We start from the raw sequence: 19,759 nt of genomic DNA, 5'->3' as shown, positions 1-19,759 counted from the left end.
ATAAATATTTTGTTCTTTCAATTATAAAACATTTTATCCAAAAATATATTCTTAATTTTTGTGGCATTTTGATAGGTATAAATTACAGCTGCAAAAAATCTTAGTTACAGAATCGTTATAGAATTTTGTTTAATATGTGAGATAATTATTATAGAATTTTATGAATTATTTGAAAACAACAATTGCCGATGATAAACACAGGTTGTTAATAAATTTGTTAACAGTCTGAATTGTACATAAATTTGTTCAGATGTTTTAAACATGTTCACATTTCAATAATATATATGTTAACATTTCAATATTCAATAACACAAATATGTTTTCAACATAAAGAAAATAAAGCTTAATATATTCCTTTTCAAACTCATAAAAAAAGAAGTGTAGTATTTCAAATTAATTTAATAACTTTGTGTAATATTTAAACAGATGTAGCTTAATAATGAATTATACTTTCAAGAACATGGTGTCGATACTGCGAACGAAAGCAAAATTAAAATGAAACATAAAATACATGCCAACATTTCTAGATCTATTTATTCATTAGAAATGACCTCATTTGAAAAAAACTCACGTCAGGACTTCACTTGAAGAAACAAGGTTAATCTCCAAGGTTAATGTCGTCAATGTCTTTCATTTACCTCCAACAATGTGAGTTCATTTTTCCCTGAAAAGAATAATAAAAAATAGAAAAAGAAAAATTAATACATTTAGAATAATAATAATAATAGGACTAAAGATAATAATTATTACCTTGGATTGGACATTTGGGAGACATCCCCATAGACTTGTGCACAATTTTTTTCAAAGTTAAATGTGCCCTAACCCAATATTCCCTTGTCCTTTTTCCACGAATTTCGGTATGTTTACTAATTAGACCACCAACAACAAAAAATAACCTCATTGCAAAAGCAAAATTTTGCCTCTAAAGGGGGGCTGTGACATTAGGGAGACATGAAAATGTCTCCCTAATGACCGATGTCTCCCACTGTTTGAAGAAATTATATCATGTCTCCTTAATGGTACATTTACACGTATAAAATATGTAGCGCAATATACACTAGAAATGCTCAGCGCTTCTGAAAGCATTAAACAAGTGTCTTAAGTTGTGATTTGAAATTTTCCAAGGATGGGCTGATCTTTATTTGATGAGGTAATTTATTCCATATTCTTCTGGTGCTGCATAATGAAATGTCCGTTGGCCGTAAGATTTAGTACGCACTGTACGTGGAGATAGATGATGTGAGCTGGAGTGAAGATTTCGTGAGGGGCGGTATTCAGTTATTAATTCATGGAGATAATCAGGGGCCAGTCCATTGATGCATTTATAGGTGAGAACTAAAAGTTTGAAAATGATTCTGGACTTTACTGGTAACCAATGTAACTGTTGTAAGACTGGGGTAATAGGTTCGTATTTTTGCGTTTTGGTTAGGAGCCTGGCTGCAGAGTTCTGTATGCGTTGGAGTTTGTTTAGTTGTGATTCTGGTAATCCATACAAGAGGCTATGACAATTGTCAATATGACTTGATACAAAGGCGTGAATAAATGTTTCTGTTGTGTGTTGATTCAGGGCGTCTTATCTTTCCAATCTTATAAAGACCAAAAGAAGACGCACGGCAGCTTTTGTTGATGTGATTTGTCATTGTGAGATTGTGGTCCATGATTACTCCCAGATTTCTTGATGACTGTTACTTGTAAAGATATGTTATCTAAGCTGATGGGTTGGAGTCATAGAGCTATATTAAATTACTAGAGCGCTAACTTTATGTACAAAGTGATGCCTAGTCTGCTGGGCGCATCCATGTTTGTACACAAACCTATGGAGAACTAGACATTTTGTACGTATTTTGTACGTCTATTTGCATGCGTATGTATTCCATACCGGTGCGTCATCGAAGCCGATGCGCCCAAAACCAGAACGCACGATCAGCGATGGCAAATGAGCATGTCATTTTGCTCTACACAAACAGCGCAATGTGTGTGTGTCCCTCCGCTGCAGATGCTTTTCGCTGTGACGTTTTTTGAACCGTCATGGTGCGCTGAAGTTGTTTGCGTATCTTCTACTTGCGCGTTGCATTTAGAGTACAATTTAAAATATAATCCATCTACTTTGATTGTGTTCTACAAACACGCACATAAATTCAAAATGTCTGCGCCCAGAACGGCTTCAAAGCTTCTCCACGCGCAAGAATGAAGAGTTAGCGCTCTAGTTATTTAATATAGCCCTATGGTTGGAGTAGACTGTTCTTCCTAAATCGTGATGTTATGTGAAGAAGCTCCGTCTTTGCATCGTTAAGTTTTAACCCATTTACAGTGGACCATGTTTTGATATCCTTTAAGCAGGCTTCTAAGTTGGGTTTTACTGACTCCGCATTTTGTTGAAGGATTGCGTATAGTTGGGTGTCGGAACTGACAGAACTTAATCAATCTGGTTCCAAGAAGACATTGCAGTGCTGAAGTACTAGAAAGGATGTTAGGTAAATAGTCACCAACCTACATGTACTTCCTTTTATATATGCATGAAACTAATGCAATGAATTCATGCTTGATATGTGTGAATGTTTAGCAGGGAAAACTTGCGTTGCAGAAGTGTTCTTTTCATGTCCAGTCTAGACCCATCGCAACTCACCCAAGTCTTATGTAATTAGTCATTGACTCTCCACCATGCAAGCCTTCAAGTCTTAGTTACATTGTACTCATACTTCTAAAAAATCTACATTTTGTGTAGGGAGAGGGTCAATAGAACAGCAGATTGAAATTAGAATAAAGCATAATGCTACCATAATGGGGTCCACAAGAAGAATTGATTAGCAAATGTTGATGGTGGTTGTAGCTGCAATGGCTGGTATACAAATAATGAATGATTGTGAGTGCAATGGTAAGAATAATTTCATGAGGTGACAGATGAAATGTTCCATTCCACTCGGCTTCGCCTCGTGGAATGGAACATTTCATGTCACCTCATGAAATTATTCTTACCATTGCACTCACAAACATTCATTATTTGTTTTATATAACAACTGAATAAATCCTCGTCATCTGATTGGATGACTTTTAATAGCCAATTTATTCAAGTTAAAAATTGTTTACAAGTTTGACAAGTTCAGAGTTATCATATTAAATTTATGCAAACTGTTAAACAGGTTGAGAACTATCATATTCAATTGATCTCAATTTAAAACTTGTCCATAATTTTAGAACTTAAACAGTTCAATAAGTTCAGAACTTTTATTGTCAATGTAAACACCACAGCGCCACCATCGGCAACATGTGCAGTGACAGTGCAATGGTACTTCTATTCACAGTGCAATAGTACCTTTCATTGCACTGTGCGCTGCGCGCCACGCGCGCGCCGTGCGTTGGTATGAATAATTCAATGACATGTGATCAACGATCCACCAATCAGATGACGGGGATTTATTCAGGTGTTTTATAATATATAATTGAAGTGTTTTGTTCATGTCTCGTCTAGAACCATCAGTTCCACTCTCTAAACGTTTGTCTAACATATCGTTCAGTAATCAACAAGTACAAAAAGAAACTTGCCTCTGATTATTGCCTTTACAAAAGCCCACCATTCCTGGGAAGAGACTGTTCTGTACACCGGCCTGGCCACGGCCATGTACAGATCACCCCACTGGACGAAAGGGTGGACAAAGACCACACCGTCAGAGGGTAGGGACTTGTAGAACTCAAACTTGCTGGCTCCGGACCATTTGTAGACGTCGATGGATCCTACACTGCTGACAGCGGTCAGATAGCAGATTTCTGCAAAAGTTAACCAGAAAATTGATATCTTAAATACAATTAAGCATTTGAGAAAATTTGATTTACAAATAACAGGGCAAAGCTCACAATTTCTGTTAGCAGAGCCTTCATCTATAGTACAGCAAAAACGTATGTTAACCTTGTCGTTGATGTTATGCATAGAAATCAACGCGCACGTAAAACGGTGTGCACACTTACACCGTAAAATACAGAGTGAGCCAAAAAAGTGCAACATTCAGAAAACAAATAATTAAACCTGTTTTTTTTCTTCAATGAAATTATATATTACATTAAAGAATGACTATTTCTAAAATCCACTCCTTTTTACCCCATTCCATTTGGGTCCCTAGATCCAGAAATATGATCCATTAAAGTGAAAGGGTGTAAGTTTTACTTGGGCCACTCTCACCTGTGATGTCACCAACTTCAATGCCTATTCAATGGTTAATCCAGATTCAGCATGTCCAGGTGAGAGTGGCCCATGTAAATAGTGCTTAAGGTTAGCACTATTTACTGCTGTTACGCAGCACCATGAAATTAACTCCGGAAAAATATCAACCAGCATAGCAACAAGTTTAAAGTAAGTGAGATTAGATGCTTTGCATGGTGGAGATACTAATGAATGAAAGGTTTGCGGAAACATCATGTGCGAAAAATTTCTCAAACTAAGAGAATGGTGCTAAAAAGAACCAGAGGTACAAACTCGACGTTCTGGTCAGTATGCTCTGACCTCTACTGAAGACGGTCAGAGCATACTGACCGGAACGTCGAGTTAACTATTATTGTCAAAAAAATAACCATTAGACCAAAATCATAGGCTTCAGCGGATTCCAGGTTCAATACACATACCAAGTTGGAACTTAATATTTCAATTCTTCTCAAGTTATTCCCAAGACACCATTCTATTGTTTAAACCATACTGGACCTTTTGCCTGTAGGGTCCAAACACCAACAGACGTCATGTTTGTAAGGCAAACTCGCCTACAAAGTTTAAAATTTGTATGGAGATAAATTATTGAGAAAAACTGCTGAACCTATTATTTTAGCCATTACAACCTTGACTTTTGACCCATGGGGTCCAAAATCAATAGACTTCTGTAGGATCCAGAGGCTAACCCGCATACCTGTGCTCAATTTCACGGCGCTGCTAAGCACAAACATTTGCTTAGCTCAAAAAAAGTATGGCTTGTAAAAGCAGGTTACCAGCCAAAACTCCATGTGATTTTCATGCTATTAAGCGAACAACAGTTGAATGCTAATCATGAGCAATATACATCATATGGAATTTTGGCTGGTAACCTGCTTTTATAAGCCAGATTTTTTTGTGCTAAGCAAATTTTTGTGCTTAGCAGCGCCTTGAAATAGGCCCCGGGTTTTAAGTCGATACATCAAGTCATTTTTAAATTACCCTGAGGACAACTGCTTGCCCGCACAAACATGGCAATAATCTCAGTGATCGATAAACTCACTGTCAATCAAGAAGGCGTCCATCTGCGTAATTCCCACCGCCGAGATGTCCTGTCGCAGTGTCCAGCCCAGCTGCACCGAGTACTCGTAGACGGAGATGGGCTGGTTCAGATCGTAGGTACCGTGTCGACTGGACTGCTTCTCATTGGCAAAGAGCATCAGGGGGATGTTATCAATGACCATGCCCAGGACGTCTGAGGCATAGTAGGTCAGGATGGAAGCCTCCAGGACAAACTAGAGAGAAAATTGATCAGATGCCATAAAATCAGTCTAAATTTAAAGGACACCATCAGTGTTTGACCTTAACCTTTTTTTCACTAGCCAGCCTCGCTACTGAAAGGGTCTCTTAACAAGCTCGAGGGCATTTTCACTAGCCCACGGGCGGATTGCAATAACCGGTCTTAAAGCTGGCTATGGGCATTGGACAGTCTAAAAGCTCTGGCTGTCAGTCAGTCTATAAGTTAGACCATTGCAATGACACAGTTTAAGTAGTAAGACAGTCTTAAAATAATTAGCCTGGGTTGGGCTGGCTTAAAACGGTCTATAGTTGGGATTTTTGGAATTCACTGGTGTGTTGAATTATTCTTTCCCAAAATATTTTTTTTTACAGTTGATGAGTGTTTGATAATTAAATCTTAAAATAGCAGAACACTGCTTGGAGGGAAAATTCTCTTGGATAGAAGGGATCTTCTGGAAAAATGTAATGACACTGAGTTGAACTGCAAATACAATTTTCTGAACATAAAATTTCGGAATTGACATTTGACTATTTGCATGATAATTGATATGAATCAAACAATCAAACCTAAAAAAAAATTTGTGCAGTCTCTCCAGTATTCGCCCGTAACCATGAAAATGTTTGTTTGTGAATCATTACTCTAAGCGGGCTTAGTAAAGACCAGCTTATTGCAATGGGCTAAGTTTGGTGTCCAAACCAAGACCGTCTAAGAACAATAGCCGGCTAAAATCGGACTGGTTTAGCCAGCCGACTAAGACCGCGTTATTGCAATCCGCCCCATATGTTTTACTTTTATAGAGTGTCTCATAAACAACAATGTACATGCATGTAAAACGTGTATCCTCAGGCAATCTTGTTGGTGTTTTTAATTAAAGGATCTAATAATTTAACCCTAAACAGTTAATGAAATTAGACACAAACGTGATGCAATCAAGCTACATGAGTTGTTGGTAGGGAGTTTTCATTTGGAGATTCAGGCCGAAATGGGCCACTTCATCACATCACATCTCTTAGTGAATGCAAGGTTTGCGGAAACACCATGTGCGAATAATTTCTCAACTAAGAGAATGGTTCTGAAAAGAACCAGAGGTATAAGCTTGAGTTTATACCTCTGGTTCTTTTCAGAACCATTCTCTTAGTTGAAAAATTATCTGCACACGGTGTTTCTGCAAACCTTTCATTCACTAGTATCTCCACCATGCAAAGCCTCAAATCTTACACATCTCTTAGTGTTCTGACTTCCATAATTTTTGAACTATTAGATGGTATCAGCATGCGGTTTTCACCGCAGTAATGCTGAGACTGTGCTTTTTTTAAATCAGTGAAAAAAAATTGACCAGGGTCGACAAACTACTCATTTAGCTTGATCGCATCACAACAATTGATATAGGTTTGCTTTCTGAATAAAATGACTTATTTCCTGTCCTTTTATCTTTGCCGCAGCCCAGTTATTTTCGACTCGCCAGCCTGGCTACTTAAGGTACAATGGGACTAGCCTGCTGCTGTTTTGACTAGCATTTGGCTAGTGGGCTACCGCTAAAGTTGAACCCAGACACCATTCATTCCATATCTTGATTTGGGAGGAGGTGGTTCTGAGGTTGCACAAATGCCATCTCTTGAAAAAATAAAAGCACTTCGCATGATAAACAAGACTTTCTCTTTGTCTGGCCCCACCTGGTGGGCGGTGTCATTTCATTTCATGATAACAGAGGCGGTTCCCAGGTTGCACACGAACGCCATCCAAATTATTGCCATTGATATATTTATATAACACTACTTATGATAAACAAGACTTTCTCTTTGTCTGCCCCCCCTGGTGGGCTGTGTCATTCCATATCATGATGATGGAGGTGGTTCCCAGGTTGCACACGAACGCCATCCAAATCATTGCCATTGATAAATTTAAATAACACTACTTATGATAAACAAGGCTTTTTCTTTGTCTGACCCCACCTGATGGGCGGTGTCATTCCACAGCATGATGAGGGAGTAGGTGTTGCCTGGGTTGCATGTGAACCCCAGCCAGTTGTTGCCGTTGTGCTCCAGGTGCGTGACCGCTGTTGAACCAGTCGTTGCGATCTCTTGGAGCTGGGTGAAGTTCTCGAAAGTTGAGTTGTACTCGAAGACGGCAGAAGTTACGTTTTTGTCTCCTGAAAAATATTCAAATAGAAGTGATTCTTAGTGCACCTAAAAAACATATCTGTAATTTCTTTTGATGGTGGCGTTAATTGCAATTTACTTCTGGTGACTTTTGATTTACTTGTGACTGACTTCTGGTGACTTATTGCGTTATTGTGACTTGGGATGACTTGAGGTGACTTATGATTGCCTTGTGATCACTTGTGATGACTTGCGTTTAATTGTGATGACTTGTGAATGCATCAGGATGACCTGATGATAAAAAGATCAGTCATTTCAATGTGGCAATTACTGCAGTTTGGATGATTATATATAATCAAAAAAGTGTAAACAAATAAGGAGAACTTTAATCAGTTTGTTTTCACTGAAAAAGCTGCTCTGCCCATGTCCACTTTCTGCCAGATTCCATCAAAATTTATTTGATTTTCATGATGGCAAAATGACCGAAAAGATCAATTTATTTGGGGTATTGTTTCTCGTTCTATTGTTAAGCGCTTTGAGGAATCTTTTATTCCTATTGCGATATATAAAGGCTGTTAATATGATTATTATTATTCTACAAGGGCACATTTCAGATTTCGCTCTAGCCTTGGTCAAGGCGCTAGTTGTTATTCATCCGGCCGTAGCGCCGTAAAAACGATATTTTCGCTAGCGCTATGCATGCAGTCATTATGTCTATGCATGCAGTGCATTAAAAATACAGCGCGAACAGCGACCTCACGCGGCCACAATTTTTATGTAAATCAGTTGGACCCAATGTAGCGCCTTGGTTCAATCGTCCATGTGAGATTTGGGGGGTAGTGCTCATTATGTTAATAGCCTTGACCTTAAATGTCGTTTTCTTATTGGTCGATCGTTGCGTCGGAACTTGCATAGTGAAACGTGGCACCGTACATAATCCATACACGTACACGTTGTGTGTCTCTGCACACGGCACCAATGCACAAAAACTGTGGTTCCTGTCACGTCCGCAAAAGGCGAATGGCTGCAAATAATTTGATGACGTCCGGATTTACCAAGGTGTGATTGGACACTCCACATATTAGCCCCGCCTACACTTATCTGTATTCGCATACGAGGTCGTGTGCTAGAAATCCAGCGCAAAATAAAGAAAAACATAAGCTTTTGCCGACGATTGAACCAAGGCGCTAGATTGGGTCCAACTGATTTGCATAGAAATGGTGGCCGCGTGAGGTCGCTGTTCGCGCTGTATTTTTAATGCACCGCATGCATAGCGCTAGCGAGGATATCGTTTACTGCGCTACGGCCTGGATGAATAACAACTAGCGCCTTGACCAAGGCTAATTTCGCTCCTAACAAATTTTCAATTTGTATGTTTTGTTTTAACAAAAAAACTACTTTATTCCCCATTTGGGGCGCCTGCAACCCTCTGAAAATGGGCTTTCATTTTGTGCACAACTAACCCGCCCAGCAAGAACCAAATTATTGTCTGGCAGCCAATCATTGGAATTTTGTGAAGAAATAATTTGATAATTAAACATCAATTGATGTTTTTGTTCGATGTCTCATTCAAAAGTGAATAACTGATATTGCTAGGAAAGTATTAATTGAAAAAAACTATATTTTTCGAGGTCAAAGTTGAAAATAACCCTCCCTAACATTCTCCCTACCCCTCCCTAACATTCTCCCTACCATTCTCCCTGTACCCCTCCCTAACATTCTCCCTACCCCTCCCTAACATTCTCCCTAACATTCTCCCTACCCCTCCCTAACATTCTCCCTACCCCTCCCTAACATTCTCCCTACCCCTCCCTAACATTCTCCCTACCCCTTCCTAACATTCTCCCTACCCCTCCCTAACATTCTCCCTAACATTCTCCCTACCCCTCCCTAACATTCTCCCTACCCCTCCCTAACATTCTCCCTACCACTTCCTAACTTTCCCGCTACTCCATTCTCCCTACCTGTAGTTGGATTATACTGGTTAGCCACTGCTAGGAAGAGAGTGTTGCTAATCGCAAACATGGCGGTGTCCACACCGTGTTGGGCCGACACGTACTCCTCGTAAGAATCGTTACTCATCTTCAAGATCTGGACCTGGTCGTCGGTTCCTGTGATCGTCGTGCAAGCTGAGCTCTGAAAAGGTCAAAACAAAAATGAGTTACACCAAGTTAAACTGATTAACCAAATAAACAGAGTTAAAACTGATTGACTTGTTTAATTCCATTATACTTAACCTGAGTAAACTCTGTAAATCGATTTCATTGCAGAGCTAAAAACTAAATCGAGTTCAGGCCCAAAAAAAAAAAAAGGATCAGTCTCTGGCAAATGATTGAGGGCACCAAGGCAAACGATAGAGGACAACAAGTTATATGAGGACAGAAGCAAAATGGTACCCACCTTGTCTGTACAATCCAAGCTTGAAAAAAAAAAAAAGGATCGGTCTCTGGCAAATGATTGAGGGCACCAAGGCAAACGATAGAGGACAACAAGTTATATGAGGACAGAAGCAAAATGGTACCCACCTTGTCTGTACAATCCAAGCTTGAAAAAAAAAAAAATGCATCGCTGCATCAATTCTGGAACTTTGGTCTGACCAGAGATTGACTATTCTTTTTTTGGCTTAACCAAAGTTAAATCAATTGAACCAAGTTTGAAGTATTTAACTGAGATCCTCTACTTGTCTCATTTATTGGCTAAAAATTAAATGGCACTCACTGCAGTCAGAAAGCCGATATATTGGCTCAAATGCTGCTGTGTATTGTATTAATCCCATTTAATTAATGTTAGTATTTCCATAGTTTTTGTCTCAAACGTCAATTCAAAGTAAATTTTTGGTAATTTTGTCTCTACCTGTGGACTCAACGTCAGTGCAATGAAGACATCGTCCTCAAACGAAAACAGCTCAACACTTGAAGCCGCGTCAAGCGGATCGTCGTAAAATTCGTAGCACTCCTTCCGGTTGTCGTCCACGCACAGGTACAGCGTAGTCCCAACGCATTCGTCCGTCTCTGCCTCGTTGGACTCCGCAAAGGCGATGAGTAGGGCGTCCTCTATGTGCAGGCTGGCATAGTAGTGCGTGGCCACGGAGTTGTTGAGCTGGTACTCCTCCTCCCAGTGGCTGAGCTGCGTTGCCTGGCCTGGGAACCGGTGCAAACAGACACATCATCACATTCTGACCATACTAACTTTCTTACGGGAATTTCTTCATTTTTTTTCCTAGCTCAGGATTTGAGGAGTTTAGAATAACAAGGTTATTTCAAACAATCTTTGAGCAGCTTCGCTCGAATGAAGGATGGTTTGACCACAGTAGTCGACTACATGTATTTAAAACTGGACCATAGGACATTGTTGCGTCACTAGTTACCAACAGCCGGGCGCATCATAGCGCACAGCAGGAAGCAAGGACCGAGAAGTTCTGTGGTGACATTTTGATCATTTGACTAGAGGTGTTTGCACGTTGCTATCAGAGAGCAGGCGCAATTTACGTCACAAATCAACCACTAGTTGAGTAATGGCCCTCCTCGCCCGACTTTGCTCTTGATTTCAGAAGTTACTCGAGTCAACAGAAATTGTATGCATCAAGTTTTTTTTGTTTTGTTTTTAAACTAAAGCCTATATATTGGTGGACTTGTCTTCCTGGTTTTGGAAGTTTTTGGAATATCCTTCTGGAACAAGGGTTGGACAATTAATACAGTAGTCACAGAGTTTAAGGGGAAAAATAGATGCTTATCACAGTTGTTTAAAAAACAAGACTAGATTGGCTATATTGTACTGGACCTTTAAGTCTCAGTTTAGGATATTAGTTCTACTCATTGAGTCAATATGTTAGCCAGTCAGCCAGTCAGTTTAGTCAATGGGTCTGTTAGTCGGTGACTCGGTCAGTCAGAGGACAATGGGTTGGCCTTTCAGTGCAGCAAAATAGTGTGTATAAGACAAGTTGCAAACCTTTTACGGCAATTTGAAGGCTCTTTATCGGAGCACACATGCTTCTGAGAGTGTAGTTGAGTTCGGCTATCTGCCAATATAACATCTGCGTTATGTCATGATGGTGAGGAAGCAACTGGCCAACGTCGATGCCATCTACCAGACCCAGCACGGATGCATTGGCCAGGAGTGTTAGCTCGTTGGCAAATGTCTGAAGTGTAAACAAAAGGGTGGAGAAAATGTTCATAGCTGTTCTTCCCATGTTATTTAATAACGGGTACTTACATAGTGCTTTTATTACATAGTACTTACATTATTACCTCTGATCACTGGGCCAATGAAACATTCCAAATGCAATCCCATCTCCCTGGGGAGTATACAGCTCAATGCAGCCATTTTGGCGCAAGGCAGCTTGAATCAATTACAATAACCATCTCTGCCCTCACGGGCACCCATTAACTCCTGGGTGGAGAGAAGCAATGAGTGACAAAGTGCCTTGCCCAAGGGCACACGCACCATAGCCCCAGGCTGGACTTGAACCCGCAACCTGCAAAATTACCCGCAGGCCACCAGTTCAATGCTCCAGACCGCGAGGCCACAGCACTCCACAAGAAACACAATTTTTTTTAAATTGAATTTTGTCTAGTGGTACAAAACTGAACCGCTTTCAAATGACAAATCAAAGGAAAATATATGGAATAATCTTTATTTCCAAATTTCATTGTATATGCGGCCCGGCAGTAATGCAGGGTTTTCTTTTTGATCAATATATAGAGACGCCAAAACCAAGCGAATGCTTTTTTAGAAATTTGAAAATACACAAAATAAAAAAAGGTAGTTTTCTTTATTAAAGGTAAACACACAAATTGAAAATTTGTTACAAAAAAAGCTAATTTGTTGAAAAACAACTGACAAAAAAACCCCAACAATCTAAACTGAAATTAAAAAAAAGCCAAAGACCATGCCATATTCTAGAGTGACTAACATTATACATGTAACTTTTACATAAAAAAATAGTTAATCTGGCTCTCCTAGGTGTACGGTACGTTAGCATTCCCACTTAACTTTTTTTTCCGACCTCAGTTAAGAATAAGACACAAATGGCCATTACCCCAAATTTTTATTGATGCTTCTCATGAGCTGGTTTATATAAGGATACAATGTAATAAAGTCATCATTCGCACACAAATGGAACTCAAGAAAGCATTTTTACCTTGTCTCCCGTGATGTTGAATTCGCCGACCAGGTGAACGATTTCTTTTTCAAATTCGGTCAGATTCACGCCATTGACGAGGCCGACCAGCAAACTGCCCTGCACGATGACGTCATTGGCAAACGTCTTGGAGCCCTTGATTGCATGGTTCCCTGTCCGGGTTACCAGTTCTGGATCGATGTCGATGCCGTTGACTGTACCTGGCCCAGTGATGTTACCTGAATCAAATGATGGAATGAAGAAAATATATCCCCTCAGTTTTAAGAAATGCCAAAGAAGTGAAGAAGTTCCCCAACTTTAAGAACTGCCAGGGAACTGTTTCAAATGTGTTCTAGCAATAATTTTGATGCATTTCCATGATCCTCAATCCCTGTTTAGGATGGTGAAAACTCGCGCGCAAAAGGAAATGTGGATGCAAATTTGTGACGTCAAAGCACAATTGATACGATCAAGCTAAGTGAGTCATTTGTCGGAAAGTTTTATTTTGAGATACAGGCCATGCAAAATAGGGCGACTTCATTACATAACTTCATCACATCTCTTGGTGTTCCAACTTCCATAATTTTTAAACTAAAGATGGTATCAGCATGCGGTTTTCACAGCAGTAATGCTGAGATTGTGCAATTTTCAACTCTGTAGCAATTTTTTTTTAGACCAGGGTCGACAAACGACTCATATAGCTTGATCGCATCATATTCACACTGCGAATATGCAAAAGTTGAACACATCTGGCAAAAATGCCTCAGCTGTATTAGTGTTAAAAAAGCCCCCCCCCCTCATTCCATGGGGCATTGCATTCTTCCATCAAAACTGGCTGAAATTACACCAATCGAACATAATTCCTAGAAATTTAATGAACAAACGACCAACTTTTCTCACCATAGACAGTCAGATTTGTCTCGAATCGCCACTTTCCCTGAACAACCTGGTACGTGTCCAGCAGAAACACCACACTGGCCAGCTGAGCTACATCCACCGTATCAATGAGTCCTGTCGTGGTCAGGTTACCCTGCACGCGGAAGCCGTTAGTGAACGTGTTGTCCCCTGTCAGTTGTTGGTCGGTGTGTTTCAGCACGGCTTGGACTGATAGGTCAATGCCGTCAACCAAACCTGTAAGAAGGGGAAATGGCAGTTATTGTAAACATTCTTTCTAGTAATGAAACCAAGGATTCTTAATAACCAGTTCATGTCGGCTGACGTCTTAACATGCACTGCTTAATTTTAAACACAGGCACGGCTGACGGGTTAAAAAGTCAAGCCTGTCTCGACTTGCCTCCGGGTGACATCTAAACCGTTAATCCATCGTGTCTTTTGTACACACACACACACACTAAGTATGTGAAGTGTATGGAGGCGAACCATGTGTTGAGCTAGAATTGGCCGCTGTGCACGGCCTATTGCATGCACACCATGGAGTGTTGAAAAACATGAGGTTTCAGCAAGAAATATCGTACAAATAGTGTTGAATGACTCTTGCAAATTAGTATTTGTGGCATTTGGCTGTATATCAGAAGTTGGCAGCTATATTTTGCCATTTTCGAAAATCAGAATTTTCGGCAAAAACAATCCCGTCCTGAAGTGGTTAAAGTGTGTACAGAGTACCAAAGTTTCAGAAGCTTGATGAAAGCTGGAGGAAGAAGATGATGAGGAACTGAAGAAAAAACTTTTCATTTTTAGAGGTGGGAGGAAAACCCTGGAATGACATCCCTGGCAAAAACTAAGGATTCAGGCAGGGACTGAAAATCCAATCCACAGTTTCCTGTGCCCAATTTCATGGAAAGGTGGAACACAGAAATGTGCACAGTGAAAAAAAGAATGCTGAGCAAAAATGGATCTCCAGCTCCAGCAATCAATATCACTTGTGACTTGTATTTGGTTAATTTTTGTTCAGCACATTTATTTTCTAGGCTAGGATAAACTGGGTTCACCTATGAATTCTTAATGGGCAATCTGGGGTGCCATTGGGTTTCTCAACGGGTTTCAAAAATGGGTACTCAACTGTAATTTTTCACTCACCATTGACAAATAAGTGATCTTGGAATACAACACACTTAAAGGTTACGAATCTGGCTGGGATAAAATGGGTACATTAATCTCGCTGCAACTGGGTTTAATTAATGGAAACTCAGAATTAGCTATCACGTGATCTTGGAAATTTGATACATAAGGATATGAGTTGGGTGAGTTGGGTACTCGGCTGGGAAAAACTGGGTTAAATGCATGAATTCTTTATGGGTAATCTGGGTTCCACTGGGGGTACTCACCATCGGCAATCAAGTGATCTTGGAATACGACATCCTCGGCGAAGTTCACAGTTCCCACAATCTCCTGGTCGGTAGACTTCAACACAGTGTTGTTGAGGAGGTATGTCAGGTTGACCGTTCCTGCTATGACCTCTGACACCATGTTAGTCTCCACTACCAGCCGCTGGGCGGTCAGGTTGTTGGTGAAATCTTTGTCACCTGAGATGGTCTTTGTTCAAAGATACATAGATTAAAAAAAACATTGTTTGAAAAAAACTTTCAAAAGATATTTGAATTTTTTAAGCTCTGGCAGGAGCTTCTACTTGCACTTCGTGGTCGGTCGGTCTGTCCCCAGAAAATTGACCAAAAACGGGACCCCATAAAATATAACTACTATTTGATAAAAAAATTGACTAAATGCAATGCCGTCGTCAGTAAATGCACTCTTGACGAAACTTTTCGGAACACGCCCCTTTGATTCGATCGATGTGCAAACATGTGCACCTTTTTTGCATATGAAGTGAGACATTCCGGAACCGGGCCAGAGCTTACTGTGCACTCGATCACGCTTGTTTTTAAATTCTGCCATCTAAGGCCAAAAAAAAAAAAATATTCAGTCTCTGGTCAGACCAAAGTTCCGGAACTGACGCGGCCACACGGCTTTTTTTTTTTTTGCTTTTTTTTTTTTTTTTTCTTCAAGCTTGGATTGTACAGACAATTAAGGTGGGTACTATTTTGCTTTTTTGGTGTCCTCATGTACATTGGTGTCCTCCATAATTTGCCTTGGTGCTTTCGATCATTTGCCTTGGTGCAATTTCCCATTCCTTGGTGCTCTTTGGTAAAAAAAAATTGAGGAGGTGCGGAAATAGAGGGCGCTGTTGGAGCTACCGTGGAACATTTTGGAAAATAAAAGGATTGACGCGTATGATTAAAATCGATGCGCGCGCTGACCAGAGACTGACTTATTTTTTTTTTGGCCTAAAGTTGACTTTTTTGTTTGTTTGTAAATTTTGGTTAAGTTTAAGAAAACAGCAAACAGAGATTCAGGGGCTCAAAAATCCAGCTGAATGCCATATAGTGTGTCCTTGGACAAGCCACTTTACCCCAACTTGCCCCTCGCCATCCGGGAATAAATAGATACCAGCATATTGGGGAGTAACCAACTTATACTGGTTTGACATCCCATCCAGCGGGAATAGAAACATATTCTTGGTCATGTCATTGGAACTAGGAGGTAATTAACGCTGGCCTGATGAGCCATATTGGCTCAGGAGAGACTATAGCTACCTGATCAGGACCCGACAGAACGGCGTCAGAATAGATGAACGTCAGATTGACTCCGTTGATCAATCCGTCCCCTTCCACGTCACCGTCGATGGTTACTGGCCCCTTGAAGACGGCTGGGAGGGTGATGGTATCGGTTTGGTTGTTATTGACCAGAACATCTGCCAAATCTGTTGGTGTCCAAAAATTTGATATGTAGAGTGTTATATCTAGTGTTAGTCAAGTCACAAGTCATTTTACAAGTGAATCACTGCATGGTCCATTCACAAGTCACAATAGACCTGCCGGTATTTTTTTCTAGAGGGGGCAATTAAGCACATTATTTCCCCAAATCCTTGTACTTACAGGGGACATTTGCCCACTGCACCCCCATTGACACCCTGCGGACGCCCGGTTATGTGCATTAAAACAGCAATATGACTTAATTCACCCCTCTTCGTCTTCATTCTTTATTTTCTCCTTTTTTGTTTTGTTGCTTTTCTGGGGGAGGGTGGTGGTGGGGGGGGGGGGGGGGGGGAATCACCCCTTGTTGCCCCCCCCCCCCCTTGCGCCGCCCATGCTCATAGACGTCCACCTTTCGTAGACAAAGTACAACTGCTTGTTCAACGGCACCAGGTGTGTGTTTTATATATATCAAATATATCAAATTTCTTTGATATATAAGGTGTAGCCAAGACAAAATGATGACGAAAATGCCGATGCACGTGACAATCCACAGGAAGCAACGTCATTTGAGAGAGACCAATTATGGAATAGAGACATTATTAAGGAATGCCTTTGTTATTATTAATTCAAGGATTTGACTTGACTTGTGACTGGATGACTCAGACTGGTGATGTACATGGATTTCAATTACTATTCCCCCATTTTGCAGCCAGTCCCGTGACAAACACGGTAAAATTGCTGCGGTAGTGGAGGTCTCTATCAACAAGATGAATCAAATCCAGTCGTGAGCACACCTCATGCGCGCTGTATTCAAACTAACGCATGCGCGTGAGGTACGTTCAGAATTTCCTTGGTGGCGCTGCCAATATTGCCAAGACTGGATTTGATTCATCCTGTTGATAGCAACCTCGCTTGCCATGGACGGGCCGTAAAAGGGGAATACAAATTGAAATCCAAACTTGGACCAAGACTAAGTGAGGAACTTGACTTTAAAACTGGTTATCAGTAGAACTTTTTTGTTTAAATAATAATTTTCAATTATTCAACCAGAGTAAGTCATACAAAAGAGGGTAAGGATTTAAAGGTGCCCACAGCCCCAAACATCAAACCTTCAACAATTTTATCTTTTTTTTTCTGTCACTGAAAAGCCTTTTTAGTTTCAAAAAAATACTTAAAGAATTTTGCCGCGGCAGCTTTAAACTTTTAGTAAATAAAACAAACAAAACCCACGAAAACAACACCTCAAATGTTTGAAGCATATATTCTGGTAAAAACCTTTTTAACTTTTAGAGGATACATGGACTTGATAAAAAATATACTGGGATCAAAACACCAGAACCCTAAATTTGAGTTCGCTGGGCTATTTTAGAGTTTCATCCCCCAAAATACTTCTTTTTCTAAATGTCTATTTTTCAACGGAAAAAGAAATTGGCCCATGTTTAGTTACTGAACTAGTAATTTTAGGATTTTGAATAATGTATGGACTAGGAGCCAGTCTGTTTGCAAAGCAGATATGTTTGGGCCCAAAACAAAACTCCTCTTACAGAGGGTTGCAGACATCAAAAGAAATTTTTTTTTTAAAATAAAGTGAATGACCTGAAATGTCCACTCCATTGACCTCCATGTCCTCCAACATTGCAATGTCGCCGATGACATGCACACCGCCCCCTAGAGTCCACAAACCCGTAATGTTCTGGCCAGGACCTTCAAGCCATACCACTGATTTGTTAAACTGTAAAAAAAAAAGGAGAGCAGAATTTTTTTTTTCAATTAACAAAAGAAAGAATGGTAAAAATGAGCAAAACCCTCGTAAATTCTGATGAAACAAAAAAAGAAAGGCAAAAAAGAGCCAAGAAATATAACACTGCTTCTGTTACACGAGCGAAGATCTAAAAGGAAGAAAATTCGCAGACAAAGCATCTGAACTGTAAACGTTATAGAAGAGATAGTTTTGAAGGCTACCTCTATCAGGTCGATATCGTTTAAGGTTTTGCCGATGTCCATGTTTCCGTCAATCTCTAAGGAGATGAACCACAGCGTTCCGTGGACCTCATCTCCACCGAGGTTGATCAGAACCAGGTCCTCGGAGGGTCTGATGCCGTCTACATAGGCACCAGGGGACAAGATAACATTATCTGGAAAGAAAAAAAAATCAAATTTGAGTTGAGGGCTACGACTGCGTAGACTCAAGTTACAGTGTTGTGAGTACTCGCACACTTTTTGGCACTCATCCTTGTACTCATCCTTGTACTCATACTAGTACTCACACGACAGAATTACTCACACACCTATTCCTACTCATGACAATTACTCTTGTTCATATTCTTGCAAATGTTCTCCTGCAAGAATTGAAATTTGTTTTAAGGGTTCATGTTAAGTAATTTTTTTTAATGCAGTCCTTGGAAATATGCTCCTTTGTGTCCCATTTAACCTTGTTCTCAATTCAGGCATACAACTGGGAATTTAGAAAAAACGAGGAAACTCCAAAACAAACTAGAGTTTGTACAGTGTTTTTCAATTTGTAATGGCATTCATGAGAAGTAAAAAACGAGGAAATCAGCAGATCCGAGGAAATTTCAGTATGCCATTTTTAAAGGGAAAATACAACATTTGCAAACATCAAAAAATAAAACTACCAAATCATTTTGAAATACCTTGCTGGACTGTTACTGAATGACAGTGTAAAGCATCCTGTAAAATCATGGCACCTGGTATACTGTCATTTTCAAGAAAAGTGCTATTTTTGTATCAATTTCCAACGCTGATCGGCCGATCAGCGTTGGAAAAAACTGGCTTTTTTCAAATACTGGCCCCAATTGACCACCGCACTTGTTTGCAATCGATTACACACCTATGAACGGGTACAAGCCAGCTAGACTGGTTCCCTGACCTTACAATTCCCAAATTTATGTAAACTGCTCTGTTTCTTCTTATATGGAGTCAGGGAACCAGACTACAGGAAAAGGATTGTTTTCTTGGTTTTTATAGCATTTTCGAACCCAAAACCTCAAAAAAGTCAGTGTAACTATATTTGCTATATATTTCCAACCCCCCAATTCCATCCATTTCTGAAAATTACAGCAAAAGCAAATGATGTATATTCCCTTTAAGGGTATTTTGGTGCCTTTTTGTTTTTTTTATGCTAATTAATGGATATTTACATATTCATGAGCAAAACTGTGATGTCGTACTGGTGACAGCTACTTGTGGGGTACAGCCACTGATGGGATGTTAGTAACAATTTTACACAAAGGCCTTTTTCAAGTGTGATTTTCTTAAGAAATCAATGTACCCAAAATAACTGAAAATTTCAAAGTTTTTGAACGTTCATAATGTTCTTATTCAAGGGTTCTGGAA

General features: G+C 40.0%; 1 protein-coding gene across 1 annotated transcript in view; it reads right to left on the bottom strand.

Annotated features, from left to right (window-relative positions):
* Window positions 1–104: 104 nt before the first annotated feature.
* Window positions 105–19,759, bottom strand: part of LOC119725752 — a 46,244-nt gene continuing 26,589 nt past the window's right edge. Inside the window, exons 23-35 of the mRNA XM_038197315.1 lie at window positions 18,365–18,537; window positions 17,999–18,134; window positions 16,241–16,407; window positions 14,975–15,182; window positions 13,590–13,820; window positions 12,711–12,928; window positions 11,519–11,708; window positions 10,424–10,710; window positions 9,535–9,706; window positions 7,424–7,620; window positions 5,235–5,466; window positions 3,544–3,765; window positions 105–664 (exon numbers count right to left, since the gene is read on the bottom strand). Of these exons, the coding sequence (XP_038053243.1) occupies window positions 621–664; window positions 3,544–3,765; window positions 5,235–5,466; window positions 7,424–7,620; window positions 9,535–9,706; window positions 10,424–10,710; window positions 11,519–11,708; window positions 12,711–12,928; window positions 13,590–13,820; window positions 14,975–15,182; window positions 16,241–16,407; window positions 17,999–18,134; window positions 18,365–18,537 (2,477 nt within the window). The 3' untranslated portion in view covers window positions 105–620. The remainder of the gene's footprint in view (window positions 665–3,543; window positions 3,766–5,234; window positions 5,467–7,423; window positions 7,621–9,534; window positions 9,707–10,423; window positions 10,711–11,518; window positions 11,709–12,710; window positions 12,929–13,589; window positions 13,821–14,974; window positions 15,183–16,240; window positions 16,408–17,998; window positions 18,135–18,364; window positions 18,538–19,759) is intronic.

The sequence above is a fragment of the Patiria miniata genome, unplaced genomic scaffold (genome assembly GCF_015706575.1).
Source record: "Patiria miniata isolate m_02_andy unplaced genomic scaffold, ASM1570657v1 HiC_scaffold_19, whole genome shotgun sequence".
Lineage (NCBI taxonomy): Eukaryota > Metazoa > Echinodermata > Asteroidea > Valvatida > Asterinidae > Patiria > Patiria miniata.
Note: the sequence above shows the minus strand (reverse complement) of the source record. Positions and strands in the feature narration are given on the sequence as shown.